This window comes from Macaca nemestrina, chromosome 5 (assembly GCF_043159975.1).
Source record: "Macaca nemestrina isolate mMacNem1 chromosome 5, mMacNem.hap1, whole genome shotgun sequence".
Taxonomy (NCBI): domain Eukaryota; kingdom Metazoa; phylum Chordata; class Mammalia; order Primates; family Cercopithecidae; genus Macaca; species Macaca nemestrina.
In genome coordinates, this window is record NC_092129.1 from 38,684,121 (window position 1) to 38,705,246 (window position 21,126).

A 21,126-nucleotide genomic window follows, 5' to 3' on the forward strand; every position below is an offset into this window, starting at 1 on the left:
CATATATTCTGGATATAATCTCTTATCAGATATATAATTTGCACATACTTTCTCCTGTTCTGTGGGTTGGCTTTTCACCCTGTTAATAGTTTCCTATGCTGTGCAAAAGCTTTTTAGTTTGATGTAATCTCTGTCATCTTGATCTAATAATCGTTAAGAGGTGAAGCAGTAATACAGCATTTTTTGGTCCTAAAATACTATGATAACTACCATCCAAGTCTGTGCTGTATCTTAGAATAGATTATCCAAATTTGTTTGATGGCAAGATTCCAGACATCAAGAATCTTCTGAAATTGTATCTCAATGTATTTGTTACTGAGTTCAAACAGTGAAAGATTTTAAAGTTAAATTGCAGATATGACATTCCCCCAAGTATTTGAGTGTACATCTGTAAAAAAAGTCTGTCTACATAACCACTCTGTTTTCTCTTCTAAAAAATTAACAGTAATTTCATAATTTCATGTCACTCAAATCTATTCAGATCCACTCAAATCACTCAAATTTCTCTCAAATATCTTTTATACTGATTTGTTAAAACCAGGATCCAATCAAGGACCATGTTATACAGACATTTTGTCATTTTAATTAAAAATGTGGGTCTTACATTTATCAGTGATAAATTTTATTTTCTTGGTAGTACCTCTTTGGGCTTGTCCGGTAATCAGCAAACTTTTTCTTAAAGGGCCAGAGAGTAAATATTTTAGGCTTGTGGTTCATTTGGTTCTTGTCACAACTACTCAGTTGTGCTGCATAGTCATTATGGAAACACATGGGCATGGCTGTGTTCCAATAAAACTTTTGCAAAACAGGGAAAACAGGCACTGGCCCATTGGCTGTAGTGTGCTGACCCTTGCCTAACCCATTATGATCTTGGTGTTTCCCCCCGCCCCCCGTAACTGTTCTCAAGTTTTGCATCAGTTCATTAAATAATACAATTAATATTCAACTATTGGTGAATCCATCTGTCAGTAATAGCCACCATTTAATGAACACATACTGTATGCTATATAGTTGGCATAGATAATAATATTTAATCCTTAAAAGCACCCTGGGAGGTACAGGTGATATTTTCACCAATTTATAGATGAGAAAATGAAGATTTAGAGAGCAGTTAAGTAAGTAAGTGGCCCAGTGTCACATAACGGAAACACTAGGTCAGAGCCCCCTTTTATAAGGCTTATTTTATACTATCAAACAGATACAAAAGAACATCGTTCTAAAAGGCAAATGTTAGCTTTTCTTCATCTTGATCCTAGGCATGTGTTGAGAGACTGTCAAGTAATGTGTTGGGATTGGGACACAAAATGTCTATTTCCTAATCTGCTATTTTGGGAGCTTTATAAAGGATATGAGGTTACTTTGTATGGTGTGTCTTTCTTTTAGAAAAGAACTATCTCTAGGAGACCATGTGGGTTCATATTGTGTTTGCAAATTGGTCTATTATCAGTCCTTCCCTGCTTCTGCCATTTCTCAGATCATAGATGGTAATTTTGTGGTTAGAACCTTGAGGCGCATTCCTCTGTATCCTCAGCTTCAACTTGAGTCCACTTTAAGTAGCTAGATTCTTCTTTTCTATATTCTCAGGTTTATTTATTCTCTTGTCTTTCAATTAGATTTTAGATTTATTTTTGCTTCGTGTTTATGACAGGGTTTATTGTGGCCTTTCAGTTTATCTTTCCTGGTGTGGAAAATTTTAAATGATGCAATTTGTCGTAAAAGCCAGAAGGTGGCGATGTCTTCCAGTTAAGGTTTCAATTCCTTATAGTTGCTGGAGTAATGTTTTTGAATACCACTAGAAAGAGGACCAAAAATACAGATGATGTGTTCTTGTACACAGAATCATTGAGTGGGGAAGAATGTGCTTTAAATTCTATGATGCATTTTAATAGAAGGCTAGAAATGTGCCACTTCCTGAAGGGAAGACAGCTACAGTTTTGAAGTTTGCCTTTTTTCTAAGAAAATATTTGATAAATCACACTAAGCCATTTCCTTGAGAAACAGGACAAAACACCTGATCAAGCTATGTCTTAATATTAGGACTTGGGCAGTGGGCAAATAATTGGTATTTGTATTTAAATCAAAATGGGAACAACTGTTTTTTTATATTAAACTATATATAATATTTGTTTTTTTTATTTTAAAAGATCCAGACCTTACCCAAAAAAAAAAAAAAAAAAAAAAAGTCACCCTGCTGTGCCAATTCTCTGAATAAAACAGTTGTTAACATTTTGGCAGATATAACTATGTAAGTGCATATGTAGATTCATAAGCCAGAATGAACTCATGATTAGACATATAATTTTTTCTACTCTCACAAACATTATGGACCTCTGTCTATATCTCTACATCTATCTAGTTTTATAATTTATAAATTCCATTTAGTAGTCTATTATATAAGACTGTACTGTACTTTATTTAACTAGTTCCTTTTCATTGGATGTGCAGGTTGTTTCAGTCATAAATGAAATTGCAGTATGTCATCTTATTATACTTAGGTCAGTTCAGTTATTTCTTTTTTCTTTTTCTTTTTCTTTTTTTTTTTTTTTTTTTTTGAGATGGAGTCTCACTCTGGCACCCAGGTTGGAGTGCAGTGGCGTGATCTCAGCTCACTGCAACCTCCGCCTCCTGGGTTCAAGCAATTCTCCTTCCTCAGCCTCCTGAGTAGCTGGGATTACAGGCATGCACCACCACGCCCGACTGATTTTTGTATTTTTAGACAGGGTGTCACCATGTTGGTCAGGCTGGTCTCAAACTCCTGACCTTGTGATCCGCCCACCTCGGCCTCCCAAAGGGCCAGGATTACAGGCGTGAGCCACTGTGCCCAGCCAAGTTCAGTTATTTCTTAACGTTACTCGTTGACTGTAGTTCCACATACATTCACATTTTAAGTTATCTGAATACACACGGCCAGAGTATCTCCTATAGAAAGTCTTTGTACCAGACTATAAGAGAACGCTGATTTACTCACACTTTCAACACCATTTGATATTTGCCAATATAAGTAAGTGGTGTCTTATTCTTTTAAGTTAGCATTTCTTCAATTACTAGTAAATGCAGAGAACTGCTAAATAAATTATTCGTCTAAGAAAAAATGAATTTTAATATCATTAGAATTAAGGGATAATGAAAACACATATCCAGCTTCAGTCACACCTAAGGCACTGGGTTATAATTTTCTTAAATGTTTATACAAGAAAATACAGTTAAAAACTAAAGTGTTCAGTATTCAACTTAAATACTTTAAGAAATTAGAAAAAGAATATATTAAATCTGTAGAAGGAAGGAAACAATGGACATGCGCAAAAAATTCAATAGAGAGGATCAGCTACTGATAGTTTGTTCTGGGAAGAAACCAAAGTGGAAAAGTAAGATTGACAAGAGCAATAAAAAACAGGAGTTAATGACACTGCAATGAAAAAAGGGTAAGTGGCTACAACAGAGACTTTAAAAGATTATTAAGACAACCATGAAGAATCGTATGCCCAGTAAATTTTAAAAATATAGAAGAAATGGAAAATATAATTTAGCAAAATAGACTTGAAGAAAGCAGACATTAATTATTTTAACACTGTTAAAAATTTAAATTCAGTCTAATTTAAAAATTAGAAATTGTCTTTAAAAATTTTTCAAACAACAAACAGTTGCAGTTAATTTTCAGGTAACATCTGCTAACCTGTCTTCCAGAGAATTAAAAAAGAAAGAAAAAAGAAACCACCTTAAATTGTGTAATGAGTCTAGTATAGTAACCTTGATGCTCAAACCAGATAAGGACAATACGAGAAAGGAAGAGTATAAGCTAATTCTACCCAATAACTAAAGGAAGTATTAGCAAACCAGATTCATCAATAATCTTTTAAAAATCAAGAATTAGTTGGATTTAGGGATATAACACTGTGTATGTCTAATAAGTTTAAGAGAAACATGAGAATGATAAGACTGCAATTGAAAGTAGAGGCTTTCTCTGGAGGGAAAGGTGAGGAGGATGTGATTTGGAAGAACTGCATGGGGAGGCATCAGTTGTATTGTAATGTTTACTTTTTAAGCGGAATGATGGGTACATAGATGTTCGTTGTGTTCTTTTTGCCTTTTTGTGTATCTTAAATATATGGTAGTGCCATGGTTATCAGGCTTAATAGCCTTGTGAGTTTAAATGTCGCTTTCAAATGCTGTATTTTTGGTGGAGTTGCTTAAACACATTCCCCTTGGAATCTATACAACCAGTTTAAAAAAAATCATTTGTAAACCACCATGAAATATAATGAAGTATACTGTATATGCATTTTCATGAATGTTGTGTCAAAGGGCTTGTAGGAAAAAAAAGATCGTTAACTCTTTTGCATTCAGTGAAAATAGGTGGCTTTGGAAATAGTTTCAGCCTTGCTAACAGTTTTTTTTTTTTCATGCTTAGAATTAAAAGAAATAATTTGGAATTGTAGGTAGATGAGAAATTTAATATAGTTAGGAGTTTGAAATGTTGGATTTCATAGCATTCATATGTCAAATAATTGAACATTTACAATGTGTTAGATACGATGTTGAGCCATGGGAATATATAGACCGATAAAACAGTCTTTCACCTCAAGAAGCTTAGAATTTAATAGGGGAAATAGATGATTCTGATGTTTAAGTGTAGGTACCATCATAGTCATAAACAATTTGGAATATTCCCTTCTGGGAATTAGTTTCCATCTTTCCTTTAGCTGTTTTGTTTTTCTTGTTTTAATTTAAACAAAGTGGTGTGTGTGTTTTCAAGAATAACCTAAGCCTCTGAACTACTAATATTTAGTCAGATAGACCTGTGTAACTCATCGATAAATTATGTCACTACACTTAAAAAAATACAAGGGACCTGTTAGGCAGTCAGATGCTTTGTAGAAATTGAGATTTGTCAGCCTGGTGCAGTGACTCACTCCTGTAATCCCAGCGCTTTGGGAGACCGAGGCGGGTAGCTCACGAGGTCAAGAGTTCAAGAGCAACCTGGCCAAGATGGTGAAACCCTGTCTCTACTAAAAGTACAAAAATTAGCTGGGCATGGTGGAGGGCGCCTGAGGCTGAGGCAGAGAATTGCTTGAACCCAGGAGGCGGAGGTTGCAGTGAGCCAAAATTGTGTCACAGCACACCAGCCTGGGCGACAGAGCGAGACTTGGTCTCAAAAAAAAAAAAAAAAAAAGAAAGAAATTGAGATTTGTCTGTTTCATTGGGCTGTCATTCTAATTATCCTATTGAAAAGGGATATAATATGTTTAGCTTTAAAAACTAAATCTTTGTTAATATCCAGTTCTGTTCTCTTGTTCTGCAAGACAGATGAACTGATTGCAAGTGGGCCTTTTTTCATGCTTCGAAAAATGTGGTCTCTCATGTGGGTTGCCTCTTTTAAAAAAGTGTTGACTTTTTATATTGCATCTTTAATTGAAAACTTCTTATTAAAGCAATCTTTTCTGAGCCTGCTTGTCAGGTTACTCATATTATAAAATATGAATACTTAGTAACTTATGATGAACTATTCCCATGACCTTATTTTTAAAATTCAAGTTGCTGAAATGCTGAAAAATCATCAATTTTGAATTAATTTCAAGGCTTTTTTGCATTCACACAGATTTGCTTTACCCTTTTTTTCTTGACTTAGTTTTACTTATATCATCCTTAGTGTTGTCCCCTCAGTTGGAACTCAAAATAGTAAATTCAGAGTAGAGTAGAACTCAAAGTAGTAAATCTCAGTCCATTTGTTTTCTCCTGTTTATATAAAAACAAGTAAAATAGTAAATTTGATAGTTGATTCGCATGAGTTTCTTCTTAAGTAGTTGCTTTGTGGTAGCTTATCCTTAAGGGAAGTGCAACAGTTAGGATTAGGTTTGGCTGTGTATCACAGAAAGCCAGCATGAGGGAAACTGATTTTTCTCTCATCCTCATAAGGTCTAGAATTAAGAAGAACAGGGAGAATAAGGAGATTCACAGCATCAGGGGCCCAGGCTGCTTCTATCTTGTTGTTCTAACCATCGTCATCCTCATTGCCTTGTGGTGCAAAATTGGCTACTTGAACTCTAGCTCTCACATCCAACCTCTAGACAGCAAGAATGAAAAAGGGCAGAAAGGCAAAGGAGCCCTTGCTGGCTTAGTTGGTTGCTCTAAGTAGACTTCCCAGAAGGTACATAACAATTTTATTTTATGTCTCATTGACCAGAACATATTCAGGTGGCCAGTTGGCTATACCAGTTGTTGCCAGGGAGCTTGACGTCTGTAGTATTTTATTTCTGCCACATTGTACCCGGCTAAACATCTGAGCTGTGGTCATGAAGGCAGGGTGGAATGGATGTTGGGGTAAGCAGCCAGGAGCCTAGCAGAAAACCTGCTGCTGTCCAGATGGCTTAGTAACTGGGCTCTAATGTAATCATGGGAAGTAGTGATTACTTCCCATGATCAGAAGAAATCCTCTGATCTGCCTGTTGATTTGAACTTATTTCATCAATACTATCATTTACTGTTACAATATCCTAGATATATATACTAAGTACTTTTCATACGTTATATAATTTTCACAGCACTGCTCTGTGGTAGGCATGATCTATTCCATGTTACATATGAGAACACTGAGACACAGGTTACATAACTTGCCCAAGTTCTGATAGCTAGTAAGTGGTGAGTCAGACATTGCGCATGCTTAAGACCAATGGTAATAAACTGGCCCTGTGCCTCTGCTTTTTAATCTGTCTGCCTATATATCTATCCATCAGTTCCTGCTGTCACCCCTGCCTCACTCCTCATACATAAAAATTATTTGAGGTAGCTCAAACATGTACAAAGAACAGAAAAACAAAAAGATACACAGATTGAAGGGAATATGGGAATATAAGAGTGAAAAAATATAATGAAGTTGAGGTACAATTGATACACAGAATTGAATGCCATATGGTCCCATAGAGGTGTCAGAAGTCTTGGTCTGGTTTGCCACTGTGTTCTCTCAGAAACTGAAAAGCAGAGACAAGACCTTCTTTATTTAGACTCTTGGCCCCTTCACTGTTGTAGTTATATATTACGAATCCTTATTATAAAGAATACTAGTTTTTTACATTGTGGCTGCAAGGAACTTTAAAGACAAATATATAGTATGTTTTTACTGTTTTCTGATCTTTTTGTGAGTTAAGCCAAATTGCCATTGTTTATTTTTTGACGTGTGAAAACACAAAGAGAGAATTTTTTTATCTGGGTCATGGGTCACATACTTAGTAAAAACTGGGGCTTGTTTGTTTGTGTAAATCATAAGAGTCTGGGCAAATATATGTTGGGAGATTCTGATCTTGATAAAAATGGTATTATGCAAATTATTTGATAGAGCTCCTCCTGTACACCCAAGTTTGCAAACTCCTTGAGGACAAAAGACTTTGCCTTAATCATTTTTTTGCCTCTGTTATCTTCAGTCTAGAGGTGTTCAGAAAGAAAATAATGAATGAATGGTTAGTAATGAGAAAATTCTGTTAGTAAATGTTATTCATATTTTTGCTGCTTTAAATTTAAGTCAGTTACTCTGCTTGAAATAGAAGTATGCCATGTTTTTTTATAGTGCCAGCAAGTTGCATGAGATGGGTTATATGCCACTAAGGGTTAGACATTGGGGCCAGAATCCAACCCTTGAACGTGGCGCGTTTAGGCGTTTAGGGAGTTGTCATTACTGTGGTACACCTGGAACATAGTGTTTGTAGAGGGGAATAGCAGGAGATGAGTCTGGCAAGCTCCTGGCAAGTAAAAGTTACTTTTTAATTTAAGGAATGAAAGTTAGGCCTAGATTTTTTTTTTTTTTTTTTTTTGAGACGGAGTCTCACGCTGTTGCCCAGGCTGGAGTGCAGTGGCGCGATCTCGGCTCACTGCAAGCTCCGCCTCCCGGGTTCCCGCCATTCTCCTGCCTCAGCCTCCTGAGTAGCTGGGACTACAGGCGCCCACCACCGCGCCCGGCTAATTTTTTGTATTTTTAGTAGAGACGGGGTTTCACTGTGGTCTGGATCTCCTGACCTTGTGATCCGCCCGCCTCGGCCTCCCAAAGTGCTGGGATTACAGGCTTGAGCCACCGCGCCCGGCCTAGGCCTAGATTTTGAAGTACATTAGATGTCATGTTAGTTTTTTAAAAAAATCACATTTTTAGTGAGGAGAAGAAAGGACATGATTTGATTGGTTGGTTTGTTTGTTAATGTTTGTTTGTTTTGACCAAGTCTCATTCTGTCGCCCAGGCCGGAATGCAGTGATGCGATCTCGGCTCACTGCAACCTCCGCCTCCCGGTTTCAAGTGATTCTCCCGCCTCAGCCTCTCTAGTTGCTGGTATTACAGACGTGCACCACCATGCCCAGATAATTTTTGTGTTTTTAGTAGAGACCGGGTTTCACTATGTTGGCCTGTCTAGTCTCGAACTCCTGACCTCAGATGATCTAACCACCTTGGCCTCCCAAAGTGCTGGGATCACAGACGGGGGCTACCGTGCCCAGCCAGGGACATGATTTGATTCTAGTAACATTTGAAAAATAAATAATATAGATTCATTTTTTACATTTCAATTTCAAGATTGTTTGTGAAAAGTGAATTAACAGAACATTTAAGTTTAATGACTTTATTTTGTTTTATTTCTCAGGATGTGATCTTCGTGGTGGAAAGCTAAATTTTAAAACCACCCCAATGGATGCAGACAGTGATGTTGCATTGGACATTCTAATTACAAATGTAGTCTGTGTTTTTAGAACAAGATGCCATTTAAACTTAAGGAAGATTGCTTTGGAAGGAGCAAATGTAATTTATAAACGTGATGTTGGAGTAAGTATTTGAGTTTTCGTATTTGTACTACATAGCCTAATTTTATAGTTCTATGAGTGATACTAAAATGTATTCATTCTACAGATAATTTATGATCACCTTACCATGTGCTGGTTGTCCTGGATATAGAAGTGAGCCCTGTAAAAGCAGTCCCTCCTCTCATGGAGGTTCAAGCTTTTGTACATAGAGTGCCGGTACCTGCATCAGCAAAGAACTCATTGGTTACAGAGACATTTTATTGTTCTCTCAGTTTATTTTAACTGAAGAAAGGGACCTTTATATTCTCACATGTACCTATTAAAATGTAATTATATTTGAATGATGCCTTTATATATAATTTTTATAGTATTTTAATTATCATATTCTTCTTTAACAAAGGTAGATGGTTTTCTTTCATAACAAACTGCTGAAAATAATATGATTTATATCTTGACGTGGACATCTTGAATTTTAGTTTTTGATAAACCTGTAATATTTTAAAGCCTGAATATTAATAAGTAATAATAAAACCTTAGTGTTTTGAGATTAACATTATAAAAGACATTGGACATTATTATAAACCAAAGATTGATGAGATGGATATGTATTTTACACATTTATTATGAAAATTAAGAATGCATCTCAAGGCTCTGTTTAGCTTTAAAAATTAGGTGCCAGGATACCTATGTAAATTGTCATTAATTCTTTTTTGGGTGTGTGCGAGACGGAGTCTCGCTCTTTCGCCAGGCTGGAGTGCAGTGTAGTGGCACGATCACGGCTCACTGCAATGTCTGCCTCCTGGGTTCAAGCAATTCTCCTGCCTCAGCCTCCCGAGTAGCTGGGACTACAGGTGCATACCACCATGCCCGGCTAATTTTTGTATTTTCAGTAGAGATGGGGTTTCACCATGTTGGCCAGGATGGTCTCAATCTCTTGACCTCGTGATCCACCCACCTCAGCCTCCCAAAGTGCTGGGATTATATGCGTGAGCCACCATGCCTGGCCATCATTAATTCTTAGTACTAGAAACTAAGTAAAGATGAATTAAATTCAATTAAAATTTTCAGTGACCCACAAAGATTTTCAAGTTTGTCAGCAATCCCATCTTTCCTTTAGAAAAGTAATCAATATGTCTGCTCAAAAGTTTATAGAGAGGAATATGCCTAACACTGCTTTGGTACTTCACCATGACATATGGAAAGGAAATAGTTTTTTTAAGGAAGGTTAATTGAAAAATCTGAGATGATAGACAAGCTGGTGGCGGTGAGAGACAATTAAATGTGGAATAAACTCAGTCAAGTGTTTCTCAGTCACTTGTATATGAAATTTTATGATGTATTTTAGTTCAAATTTTATCTTGATCTTTGGTAAATTTTAAGTCTGCCCAGATTTAATAGCTTTCTAGTTTGATAATATGGCATATGACAGAGAATGAAGAACACAAAATGTAACAAAAATTTTAAGCAGAAACATCTGATTCATTTATATGTTAGTCAGTGAGCATTTATGTCTTTCTTATGTAGAATGGGCATCTAACAAATATTTCCATTAATGAATAGTTGGAATGAAAATTAAAATTTGCATATTTTCTTGGAGCTTAGTCCTTGACCTATTGATACACACTCTGTAGTTATTTCATTCTAACCCATAGCTTTAAATGCCTTCCAAAGCTAATGAATTTCTAATTACATCTCCAGCTCCAACATTTCTCCTTTATTCAAGATGCCCATGTTGAACTAGAGTATGTAATAAGCATGTCAACTCTAGGATACAATATAAAGTAGAGATGGGTACCATGAAACAGCAGAAAGCAGAGTTAGGAATTAGAAAACGATGAAGTGATGGGTGTTTCAGGGAAAATGGTTAGGGAGGGCCTCTCTTCAGGAGGTGACATCTGGTAAGAGACCTGAATGAAGTGAGAATATTGAGGGGATACTATCCAAATGAAAGCAACAGCTACTGCAAAGCTTCTGAGGCATGAACAGATTTCGTGTGTGTGAGGAGCCATGCAAGTTCCAGTTATGTGACTGGAGTGGAATGAGAGTTGAATTGTTTATGTACTTGGAGTACATTGATTTCAAGTATATAGAGTGAGAGATTTCTATACACCTTGTATTTTTAATTAATCAAATGTCTTTTTGGATTAATATGTTCTTTGTGTTCAGTATTGTACTTGATTTCAAAATGGGTGATTTGGAGAGCAGTTATTGCAGTCTTGGATAAGCTTGGAGAGTAGTATTTGGACATTAATATGACTATATAGAACAGAACCATAAGTGAAAAATAATGCTTATGAGGTAATCAGATTTTTTTTCCCCCCAGAAAGTATTAATGAAGCTTAGAAAACCTAGAATTACAGCTACAATTTGGTCCTCAGGAAAAATTATTTGCACTGGAGCAACAAGGTAAATGCTACTTGGGTTTTTTGTTTTTATTTTTTGCTTTTTCCCTCATGGAACGGACATTTTCCTAGACTTAACAGCAAAATCATATGTGAAGTTTGTTGTGTTCCTCAGTATAAAATTTATTTCCTGTATAACTGATAAACTTTTTCTTTCCTTAATACCATAGTGAAGAAGAAGCTAAATTTGGTGCCAGACGCTTAGCCCGCAGTCTGCAGAAACTAGGTTTTCAGGTAACATTTTCAAACAGTATCTAAACTATAAATATTTAAGGATTTATTTTTGTAGAATTAAAAATTGTAATAGACTCAAGAAATCACTATACATACTATTCTTATGATTGAACTTTTTCTAGGTTTTTTAATACTGCCCTTCAGTGTGAAAATTTGTAGCAAAATTTGGCCATGTGGGTATTTGTAAAGGATCCTAGCTTTTTCCCTAATTCCTTTCCCATAAAGAGACTTGTTTCCTCACAAGTTAATTTCCTTTTCAACTCTAAGTTTTTTTCACCTCTGATGTACACAAACAAAATCGTTTTTGGTTATCTCAAGAATGCCAGGTCAGAGTGGTGAATAGAGAATGGCAGAGGCCCGTTGACATGGACACACCAGCTGGCAGGCTCTCACACATGTAACGTGACTGTCACCGGCATGTCAGCCTCATCACTATAACTTGATAGAGGTATATACCTTTGAATAAAATGATTACATATTATGGACTTGCTAGGTCACTTGCAAATGATGAATAAATGAAAGATAAAGATGGGAATGGTCCCTGAAGATGAGGGCAAGGCTGTTTGGGATTGAGACAAGTTTGTGGAAGTGGGGAGAGGAAGTTACGTTTCCCTCTGATGACTCAGTCTCTCTGAAGTAGAGGGTGATAGGAAGAGACTGAATGGCTGCTGGGGAGTGGGGGTTGGTGCTTGAGGGAGGGTGGCAGTAGAGAGAGTCTTGAGTTGTACTGTGATTTGAGAGTGCTGCCACTTTGCAGTTTCCTGGCTTTGCGCAACTGCTGTGTGCAAGGCTGAGTTGAAGGATAGTTAGCTTACCCAAAATTGTGGTTTTAGGAGGAATGTTTGAAAAGATGAGATGAAACAGTTGAAGATGTTGGTAGGAGTGACCAAAGTTATTAAGGTTAAGAGCATTGTTTTCGGCCTTGGAACTTCTTTTAGTGTAACATTAGAAGTGTTGAGAGAAATCCCAGTTAGTTAAAAACAATTTTATCACTCTATCCCCAGAAAGAAAATAAACATCTAACTAATATTATCACAGAAATGTCATTTTGCCTTATTCCATATGAGAAAAACATCTGACTTTTGGAGCCCAGTGTACACTCTGTATTTACTGACTTTCTAAGGTGACATGTGTTCCATTTTTACTCTAGCAGGATGACCTGGACTTAAATTTTTTCCCTCACTATTCTCTGTCCTTTCTCAGTAGTTTTAAATATCTCACTTAAAAGTATTAAGAAATTAAACATGTGATTAGAAAGACCCATACTGTTTTAATCATGCAAATACCTCTGGTTTTATTTTTTTAATGAAGTTTTTGGGCTTTTTAAAATATTGAATTAAAGCTTTCAATGCTACATAACTTACAGTACTAAACATACACTTAAAATGTTTTTGTTTTATCTTGTTTGCTCTTGGCTTTAAGGATTGATGGTTATTAAGGATTGCCATGATGAGCAGATTTTTTTGTTTGTTTCAAAATAAATTTATTGAGTTTTACTTCTCTCCTAAAGGTAATATTTACAGATTTTAAGGTTGTTAATGTTCTGGCAGTGTGTAACATGCCATTTGAAATCCGTTTGCCAGAATTCACAAAGAACAATAGACCTCACGCCAGGTAAGTCTTTGAAGCAATTTATCTTGATACATTACCAAATTTGAAATTACTAGTCAGGGTGTAAATATTTATATTAATTGTGGCTTCTTTTGTATAGTTATGAACCTGAACTTCATCCTGCTGTGTGCTATCGGATAAAATCTCTAAGAGCTACGTTACAGATTTTTTCGACAGGAAGTATCACAGTAACAGGTATTCTATGATATTGAAACCAAACTTGTAAATTATGGATTGAATGATACAAGATGCGTAATACACCAAGATAGAAATAATGTCTGATTTGTTCCTTTCAGTTACTTCTGCCCTTTTAAGAGGAACCGGTCTCCTGACTTCTAACACTGTAGATTTATTTTACCTACTTTTGTACTATTTATAAATGTTACACATACTATTTTGTGTCTTTTTTCACTCAGCATTATCTTAGTGGGTTTCATCTATATTATGTTCTGTGTAGTTGTTTTTATCATTCATTCTCATTGGGCATTTGGGTAGTTTCCAGTATGGCGCTTTAAAAATATTGTGGTGGGCCGGGTGCATTGGCTCACGTCTGTAATCCCAGCACTTTGGGAGGCTGAGGCGGGCTAATCACAAGGTCATGAGATCAAGACCATCCTGGCCAACGTGGTGAAACCCTGTCTCTACTAAAAATACAAAAAATTAGCTGGACGTGGTAGTGCACACCTGTAGTCCCAGCTACAAGGCAGGAGAATTGTTTGAACCCGGCAGGCAGAGGTTGCAGTGAGCTGAGATCACACCACTGCACTCCAGACTGGCAACAGAGTGAGACTCTGTCTCCAAAAAAAAAAAAAAAGAAAAATTTATATATATATATACACACACACACATATATATGTGTATGTATATATATTCTGGTATATGTATCCATAGTATGTAAATTTATGATACCTTATATTTAAAATTCTCATGAGAAACTCATTTTATAAACTTCAGTTTTACATAAGCAAAATATTAAATATAATTGGTACCTGTTTGTTATGTTTATCTTGCTATATCTTTTGCATCTTTATTTGGAGAAAGGGTGGTTTCAGAAAACTAGGCATTCATGTCAAAGGGTAGCATTAGCATGCTGTGTGACATTTTAATGGTACTATGATTATAAATTGTGCAGAGGCGTTGCTTGGGAGTCAGGCCCAACCTTAGGCAAAAAAGAATTAAAGAAAATGTCTTCAACGTCCTTGAGCTTTGTTTTTTCTTTATTCAGTCCATAGAGGAAAATAACAATTTAGTCTCTCAACAAATAAATTTTAGTTTTGACTCATCCCATGGGTTTTCCCATCTTCCTTGGGGACTTTCAAAGCATATTCCCAGGATCCCACCTGAATCTTAAATATGGGATGGTAGGGGACAGGTCTGTTTGTTCCCTTCTTTCTGTTCTCTGTTTCCACACTTTGGAGGCTGGATGTCTGAGCAGGCCCAAAGCCTATTGATCTATCTCTACTAAGTATATAATAAAACAATGCATATGTAAAACTCTGTATTTACTGAGTTACTAGATATTAAACAAAACAATAATAAACTGAAGACAATTGACGTGGTTAAGTAGTATGCATTGTTTACTTAGATCAGGAATATCCTATGAAATGTTAGTAATATTGAATTGGTTCCCATGAGCAAAGCATAGCAGGGTGGGGGTAAAGTGAGTCAGGAAGGACCTCACCAAGATAGGATGTGGTTAGGACCATCAGAGTGTTTACAGTGGGTGGATTTGTTAGTTTCCTGGGTCTTTCAAAAGAGGTAAGTGTGTATTAGTGAAGCCATTTTTATTCAAAATAAATTTTATGAAAATAGTTTTCATTGTCCTTTTTTATGTTTCTTTTTAACAATTTAAATGAAAGATTACATTTTTATAAAGTTGTTCAAGAATTAACATAATGCACGGTCACCTCGTAGCCTTGTGCTTTGTTTTCTATTGACTTGTATAAGCTCTGAGGGTGAAATGACCAGATTGGTAATAAACATGTGGATACCCAGTGGTGGTAAATCTGTGGGGATTTTTAAACCATATATTTTAAAACAGCATTCTGGTTTCCCAACATTTTGGTGGCAGCTTTGTTTCACTCTGCTGTGTTCCTGCATATTCCTGAGCCTCTGTTGTAGCCTAACCAGAAGCCGGATGATAGTGATCAAAAGGATAGCTGTTATCTAGTCCCATTTGTTACTCCTTCCTTTCATGTACATATTATATTACAGTACTTTTTGTATTAGTCCATGATAGTTTGTATGCAGTTTTTTATATACTTTTTTTTTCGGTCTGGTGCCCTAAAACAAAGTGAATAACCTCATTTTGTGTTTCATGTGTCCTTTAATTGCCCAGAACAAAATCTGTATTATTTTTACTTATTATGGCTATGTGTATAATTATATGTGTAGTTTTTTTTAAACAGTTAACGTGATATTCTATACCACTTGAATATTTTTAATTCTGGAAAATCAGTTTTTCCTAGTGCTCCCTTTTCCAACTCTTCTCACTCGTTCCTCCGTTGTGTTTATTACAGGGCCCAATGTAAAGGCTGTTGCTACTGCTGTGGAACAGATTTACCCATTTGTGTTTGAAAGCAGGAAAGAAATTTTATAATTCACCACTTAATTGGTTAGAATCTCTAACTGAGCACCTTTTAAACCTGCTGCACATTGGACTCAAAAGGAAAACTGGACCAACAGTAATTGAGGAGATAGACTCTTTTATTCATTCACGGCTACAGTGTAAGCTCCAGTCCCTTTGGATTTTATTCCAAACCTTGCTGTAATATAAAAGGAAGTTTACAAGACATGACATTGCTGCTTTTACAAAAGGACATTCTATTTATTTTCGCAGTAATTCTCATGTCCCCATAAGCAGAGCTGTCACAGTGTGCACTACCTTAGATTGTTTTATTGTTGTCATTGTTATTTTTTTCCATTTTGAGCTAATGTGTTTTATTTGTGAATAGTCTTTTACATTTTTGTATGCTGAATATGGGCACCAAAGAACCTGTAAAAGTTATCTTTTTCAATTGAATGTGCACAAATAAAAGTTTGGAAAAGATCTCTCTTCATATCCATTCTGTAACTTTTATTCCCCATTTTCTATTTTAACAAAAATTGTATTCATACTTTTTTTTAAAATCTATGCAAGCTTAAGACTTTGGCTAAAGTGTGTTGGCTTCTTTTTGAAGTGTATTTTGTGTGTGTGTGTGTATATATATACATATATATGCGCCACATGTGTATAGTATCTTTTAATGCTCTGTTACCAAATAAATAGGAATTTTTTTTTCTTGCAGATTAGAAATAAAAACGTGTATATAAACTCTAGAGAACCAGACTAGAAGTTTATAGATAAAGGATAATGTTTTATGTTGCTAATTTAATATGATAGAAAATGTTAAATAACTGTAAAGGTTAAGAAATTGTAGTTTTAAGAAGAGAAACCTCTTACCCACTAGATGGCCATGAGAAAGAAGCTGTGATGAATGGTGCCTCATTTGGATCTTTGTTTTTCTGGAAAGACTCAACACCTGTAGTTGTAGAGAAGTGACTGAGGTTCTTGACTTTAATCTTGGGTTGGTGCCCAAGCCTATACTAAGAGTCTTGTCAGAAGTTGGTAACATGGAGATGTTTTAACATGAAATGCCCACAAGCTGCCTCTGTGCCACAATGTAATTATCAAATAGCCCCTCTTGAATTTGAAAGCCATTTTGTGCGATATTGTCCTTCCCCTTGCTGTATCTTATTTAATGGAGTTAAAGAGTGACTATTCAGTATATGAGATTGCTACTCTTAAAGTTATAATAAATACGCATTTATGAAACAGTGTCTCTGGCTCACCCAGGAGCCCTGATGTGGTAATACAGGATCAAGCGTAGTTGTGCCCTATCACTTAGGTGTAGGAGTTTAGTGTAACCAACAGTGATTATACCTAGAAGTAAAGCTGAGTGGAGAGTCCAATTAGCTTCTCAGGAGAAACTTAATGGAGACAATATTTCAACACAATGTTCCACAAAAACCTGTATTTCCAAAATGTTTTCAAAGCTTTGTGGAAAAGTTGCAACATCCTAACCTCCATATATAGTACATTTTCCTTACCGTATTATAAAGTAAATCTTGAAAACCTAGCTTAGGCACTGCACTGAACAACACTTATTATTTTTATTTTTATCTTTTTTCTTCTCAATGCCTTCCCTAACCTGCTTCTTACTCCAAAGTGGAAGGCAAAGGCAAACTTACATTTTTCTTTCTTAGGAAAGATTTCATTGGAATTGTTAGACTTTTATTTTTCCTTTTTAAAAAAAAAAAAAAAATGTTTATTTCCTTTATTTTAAGATTCAGTAGGATAGCCAAACTCATAAATATAGAGAATAAAATTACATGAAAGAGTTACAAGCTCACTGTTTTAAAGATTTGACATTTTCATTTAGTTTTAATTAACCGTAATAAGTCACCTCCTGTTTTGCAATGTTCACCAAAAAAAGAAATGTAGAATGGGGGAAAACATGCTTATATAGCCAAGGTACAGATCCAGATGATACAACCTTTTCAGTATTCGCATGACTTGAAAACTGTGCAGATCAATAGCTAATCGAAGTGCTTTATTTGAAGGGAGAGGGTAAAGACAGTGTGACCGGGTCTGTTTTCAGGGCTGCTGAGTGAGCCTCACCTAGCAGTGTCCATGGGTAATTCACTAACCTTAACAAAGATGGGAAGAAGTGAGTGCTCTGATGTCTTCTGCTGGCTCTCCATAAGTACTGTAAATTTTTTTTTATAAATAAAAACTGTGAATATATATGTATAAGTTGTAAGTATTTCCCCCTTTTCATTTTTGAAAATCAAAAAGCTTGATTTGGTGTGGGGCAATGAACATTGGATACAAATTTAGAGACAAAATTGTTTAGTTACAGACTCGGGATATTAAAATAAAAATGCAAAAGAATACTCAAGATACTGAAGTCGAGGTCACTAGTAATAAACCGGCTAGGCTGATAAACAGTTTCCTGCCCATTTATAATGAATGGCTAAACCAAAAAATAACTAAAGTATATATAGTGTTTGAACTATAAACACGGAAGGAAACGTGGGGCAGAACACACTTCCCTTCTCTTTCCAAAAACAAACAACAATGCATGCTCTGACTTGCATGTGAAATACACTGTGATAGAATTGAGATCTCAAATCTCCTTTCCTTTTAGCTTCGCCTGCAATTTTAATACAGATAATACACTGCAGATCAGGCCTTTTAGTCAGCCTCCTGAGTCTCTGATCTTATAGTTTTACTACTTACATAGGTTTATAGTCTCTCCACATTGTTATAAAGGAATGTAGTAGATCATGTTGCCTTATATGACATTGGGACAGTTTATTGGGAACCAATGGGAAAATTCCAAGCTAAGTAAGAAGGAGCTGGCTCTTAGGATTCTCTTTTCTTTAGGTTAATCATATTTTAAAATTCTTTTTCAAGTTAGGTTGTTCGTGCTTTTACGTTTTTTCTGTGTCTTCCATCACTTACAGTATTAGTAATTTAATATGTTACTTGGTTCAAGATTTGATTATGGATTTTCTATCATCATACCCAAATTTTATTAGTGAGACCTCTTACCAAGTCTTTAAAATCAGCTGGAGAAGTAGAGAACAGTTCATCGTTGTGTGGGTGAAACCCACGTTGCTTGTACAGGCCGCCATCATAGAGAAGAACATACAAGGGAATTGTCCTGATGTCTGAATGTCATTTATTGTGTCTTCGGTCACTGAAAGTCATCATCGAGTGTAGCCTGTGTGCCGTAACCTGAGGTATTGATATTCCTGAGGAGTGTGAAGAATTGCAGGACACTGTGGATTACTATACATTGTCATGAAAGCCTTACACGGAGGCAGCTTTTCTAGGCTTGACTTAATAACTTCAACCTAATTGCTTAGAGATTTGGATAAATAACCTAATGGCCTGACTCCTTTTCTAATGTTTTACTAACAGCTACTTCTAAATAAATATGGTCCCAGGATTTTAAAATTGTCTTTTCTATGCATTTTTTAAAAATGGAAAAAAATGCTCATTTTTCTCAACTATTGCAGAATAATTTTAATATTTCACAATATTAACATGAAATTCATAAAAGGATATTTTGCATTAAATTGTAGTTTATAGTTCATAAAATAAGCTCTATAATATTTATACTTGTTGAATGTAACTAGGAATTACCAGTAAAATCCTAGCCAGGACCCTCTCCTAATCTAGATGGAATACATGGGCAGTTGTCCACACTGTGTGTTCTGGTTCTTTTTTTGCGTAGGACCCACTGCAAGCAGTGTCTTGGTAGGCAAAACCTGTACCCTTACGTCCAGACCACTTGTGTGTCTGAATAATAAAGCTGTGACTGGCCTCCGTACATACATAGCTTAAGGCAGAGGTTGATGTCTTCACTAGGACATGGTCTATTCAAAGGCTGCTCTGTGAAGGTAGAAAGTATGAAACCAGCCAGTAACTTCTTTTTTAACCTGATATCCTACTCAGAATAAGAAAGAGATCACTTAGGACCTTGTACCTCGTCTACCTTTTGAGGTTCCTTTTGGGGAAGAGGGGATTAAAGGCTGTCTTTACCATTTCAGTGTCTCTTCAAAACCAGTTCCATGACACTGAAAAGAAAGCACAGGAGTCACAACTATGCACCGGTCCAAAGACACCCTCCTAAGCGTTCTGGCACTATCCACGTTCAGAAGGTGTTGAGACCATTAGTTCTCTGGAGAAAGCTGCCTGGATTGGCCCCTACCACACAGCTTGTTACACTCCAAGAGCTGCTCCTGGGGTTTTCTTTTTTGAGGCTGTCTTGGCACTAATTCTTCTTGGTGATGACTCATAAAGCAAATGTTGTTTTTCACATAGTTCCTGAAAGAAAAAGAGGCACTAATGAAAATGTCATTCTTAGTTTACAGTACCTACAAAAAAAAAAAAAAGTGTAGGCTATTATTTTTTAAACCACCCTGGGGCTTTAATGTTTTAGCTATGCAAAATAAATACATATTTTTATTAGGAAGCCTGCTGCATCATGAAATTCAGTATGCCGCAGACTTTGGTCAGTCTCATGCAAGGGGTAATGGTGTCTTCTCAGAACACAATCCCAGCAGTCAGCTCTGTGGGGAAGGATTCCAAGGATAGTATTACATACAGAGAATCAGTGGAGGTTTCATCCCAGACCTTATTTTTTTCCATTTCTCAAACTCCAGCAATGTGCCTATATTTATATCTCTTCTGTCTTCTACGTCATCCCTCACTCCTACATTAACAAATTTTTCTACAGGATTCTTTCCATCAACACAAAAAGATGCTATTGTATTTTACCTTTATTAAAAATGAAGAGCTGCCTTTGAACCTCCCTTTTCAAATACCTTTTTCTGTAATTTAACCAGTGATTTGAGTGGCCACAGTATGTAGGTGGTATGGGTTGAGTAGATAAAGACTCCTGTTTTCAAGGAGCTTGCTTAGATTTTAGAGGGGAGACAAGCATATAATTTGAAGTAGTAAAAGTGCTAATGAGAAATAAACGGAGAAGGAGAAAAAAGGATTTCGTTAGGTGGGAGAGGACAGACTGTTACACAGGTGGCATCTCTCTAAAGCAGTGACGATCAGAAAATGGAATGAAGTTAGGGAGGGAACCCTGCAAAGAATCCCAGAGACCTGAGAAGTGGGGGCAGGGAAACGAGTTGGTATCTGGAGGGAATCTGAGGAAGGTGTTTTTTCAGGATGGGAAATACTGCAGCTTTGTGAGTGTGTGCATGATGATAATCCCATAGGAGGGGGAAATTGATGCAGTCAGTGTACAAATGGAAGCATTGACCTTTGCAGCAAGGCAGAATGTGTGGGCACAGATGTAGGCAGGTTAGATCTTGTGGCAGGAGGACGAGATGGTCTCAACTTACTTTCTCAGTGAACTAAAAAGCAAAATAATTAGAGTGAGGAAGTGGGAGGGGGTGCTGGAGGCTTGGGAAAAATATTGGTGTGAAGTAATCGTCTTTAAAAGTAGGAATGTCAACTCAACAGGGAAATGTGGTATATTGCACGATATTCCTCAAGAGCTACTTGAGATTGATGTTCGTAAGTTTAAAACAAGGCTGATCA

The 21,126-nt window shown here is 36.3% G+C and overlaps 2 protein-coding genes across 3 annotated transcripts in view; one reads left to right on the forward strand and one right to left on the reverse strand.

The window, feature by feature from the left end:
* LOC105465643 (TATA-box binding protein like 1) overlaps positions 1-16,078 on the forward strand; it is a 35,866-nt gene extending 19,788 nt beyond the window's left edge. For both annotated transcript variants that reach the window (XM_011714194.2, XM_011714195.3), the window contains exons 2-7: positions 8,616-8,794; positions 11,096-11,178; positions 11,345-11,408; positions 12,919-13,022; positions 13,120-13,214; positions 15,539-16,078. In XM_011714194.2, the coding sequence (XP_011712496.1) occupies positions 8,660-8,794; positions 11,096-11,178; positions 11,345-11,408; positions 12,919-13,022; positions 13,120-13,214; positions 15,539-15,618 (561 nt within the window). In that variant the 5' untranslated portion in view covers positions 8,616-8,659 and the 3' untranslated portion in view covers positions 15,619-16,078. The remainder of the gene's footprint in view (positions 1-8,615; positions 8,795-11,095; positions 11,179-11,344; positions 11,409-12,918; positions 13,023-13,119; positions 13,215-15,538) is intronic.
* LOC105465642 (solute carrier family 2 member 12) overlaps positions 14,219-21,126 on the reverse strand; it is a 67,883-nt gene continuing 60,975 nt past the window's right edge. The window contains exon 5 of the mRNA XM_011714191.3: positions 14,219-19,896. Coding sequence (XP_011712493.2) covers positions 19,743-19,896 — 154 coding nt within the window. The 3' untranslated portion in view covers positions 14,219-19,742. The remainder of the gene's footprint in view (positions 19,897-21,126) is intronic.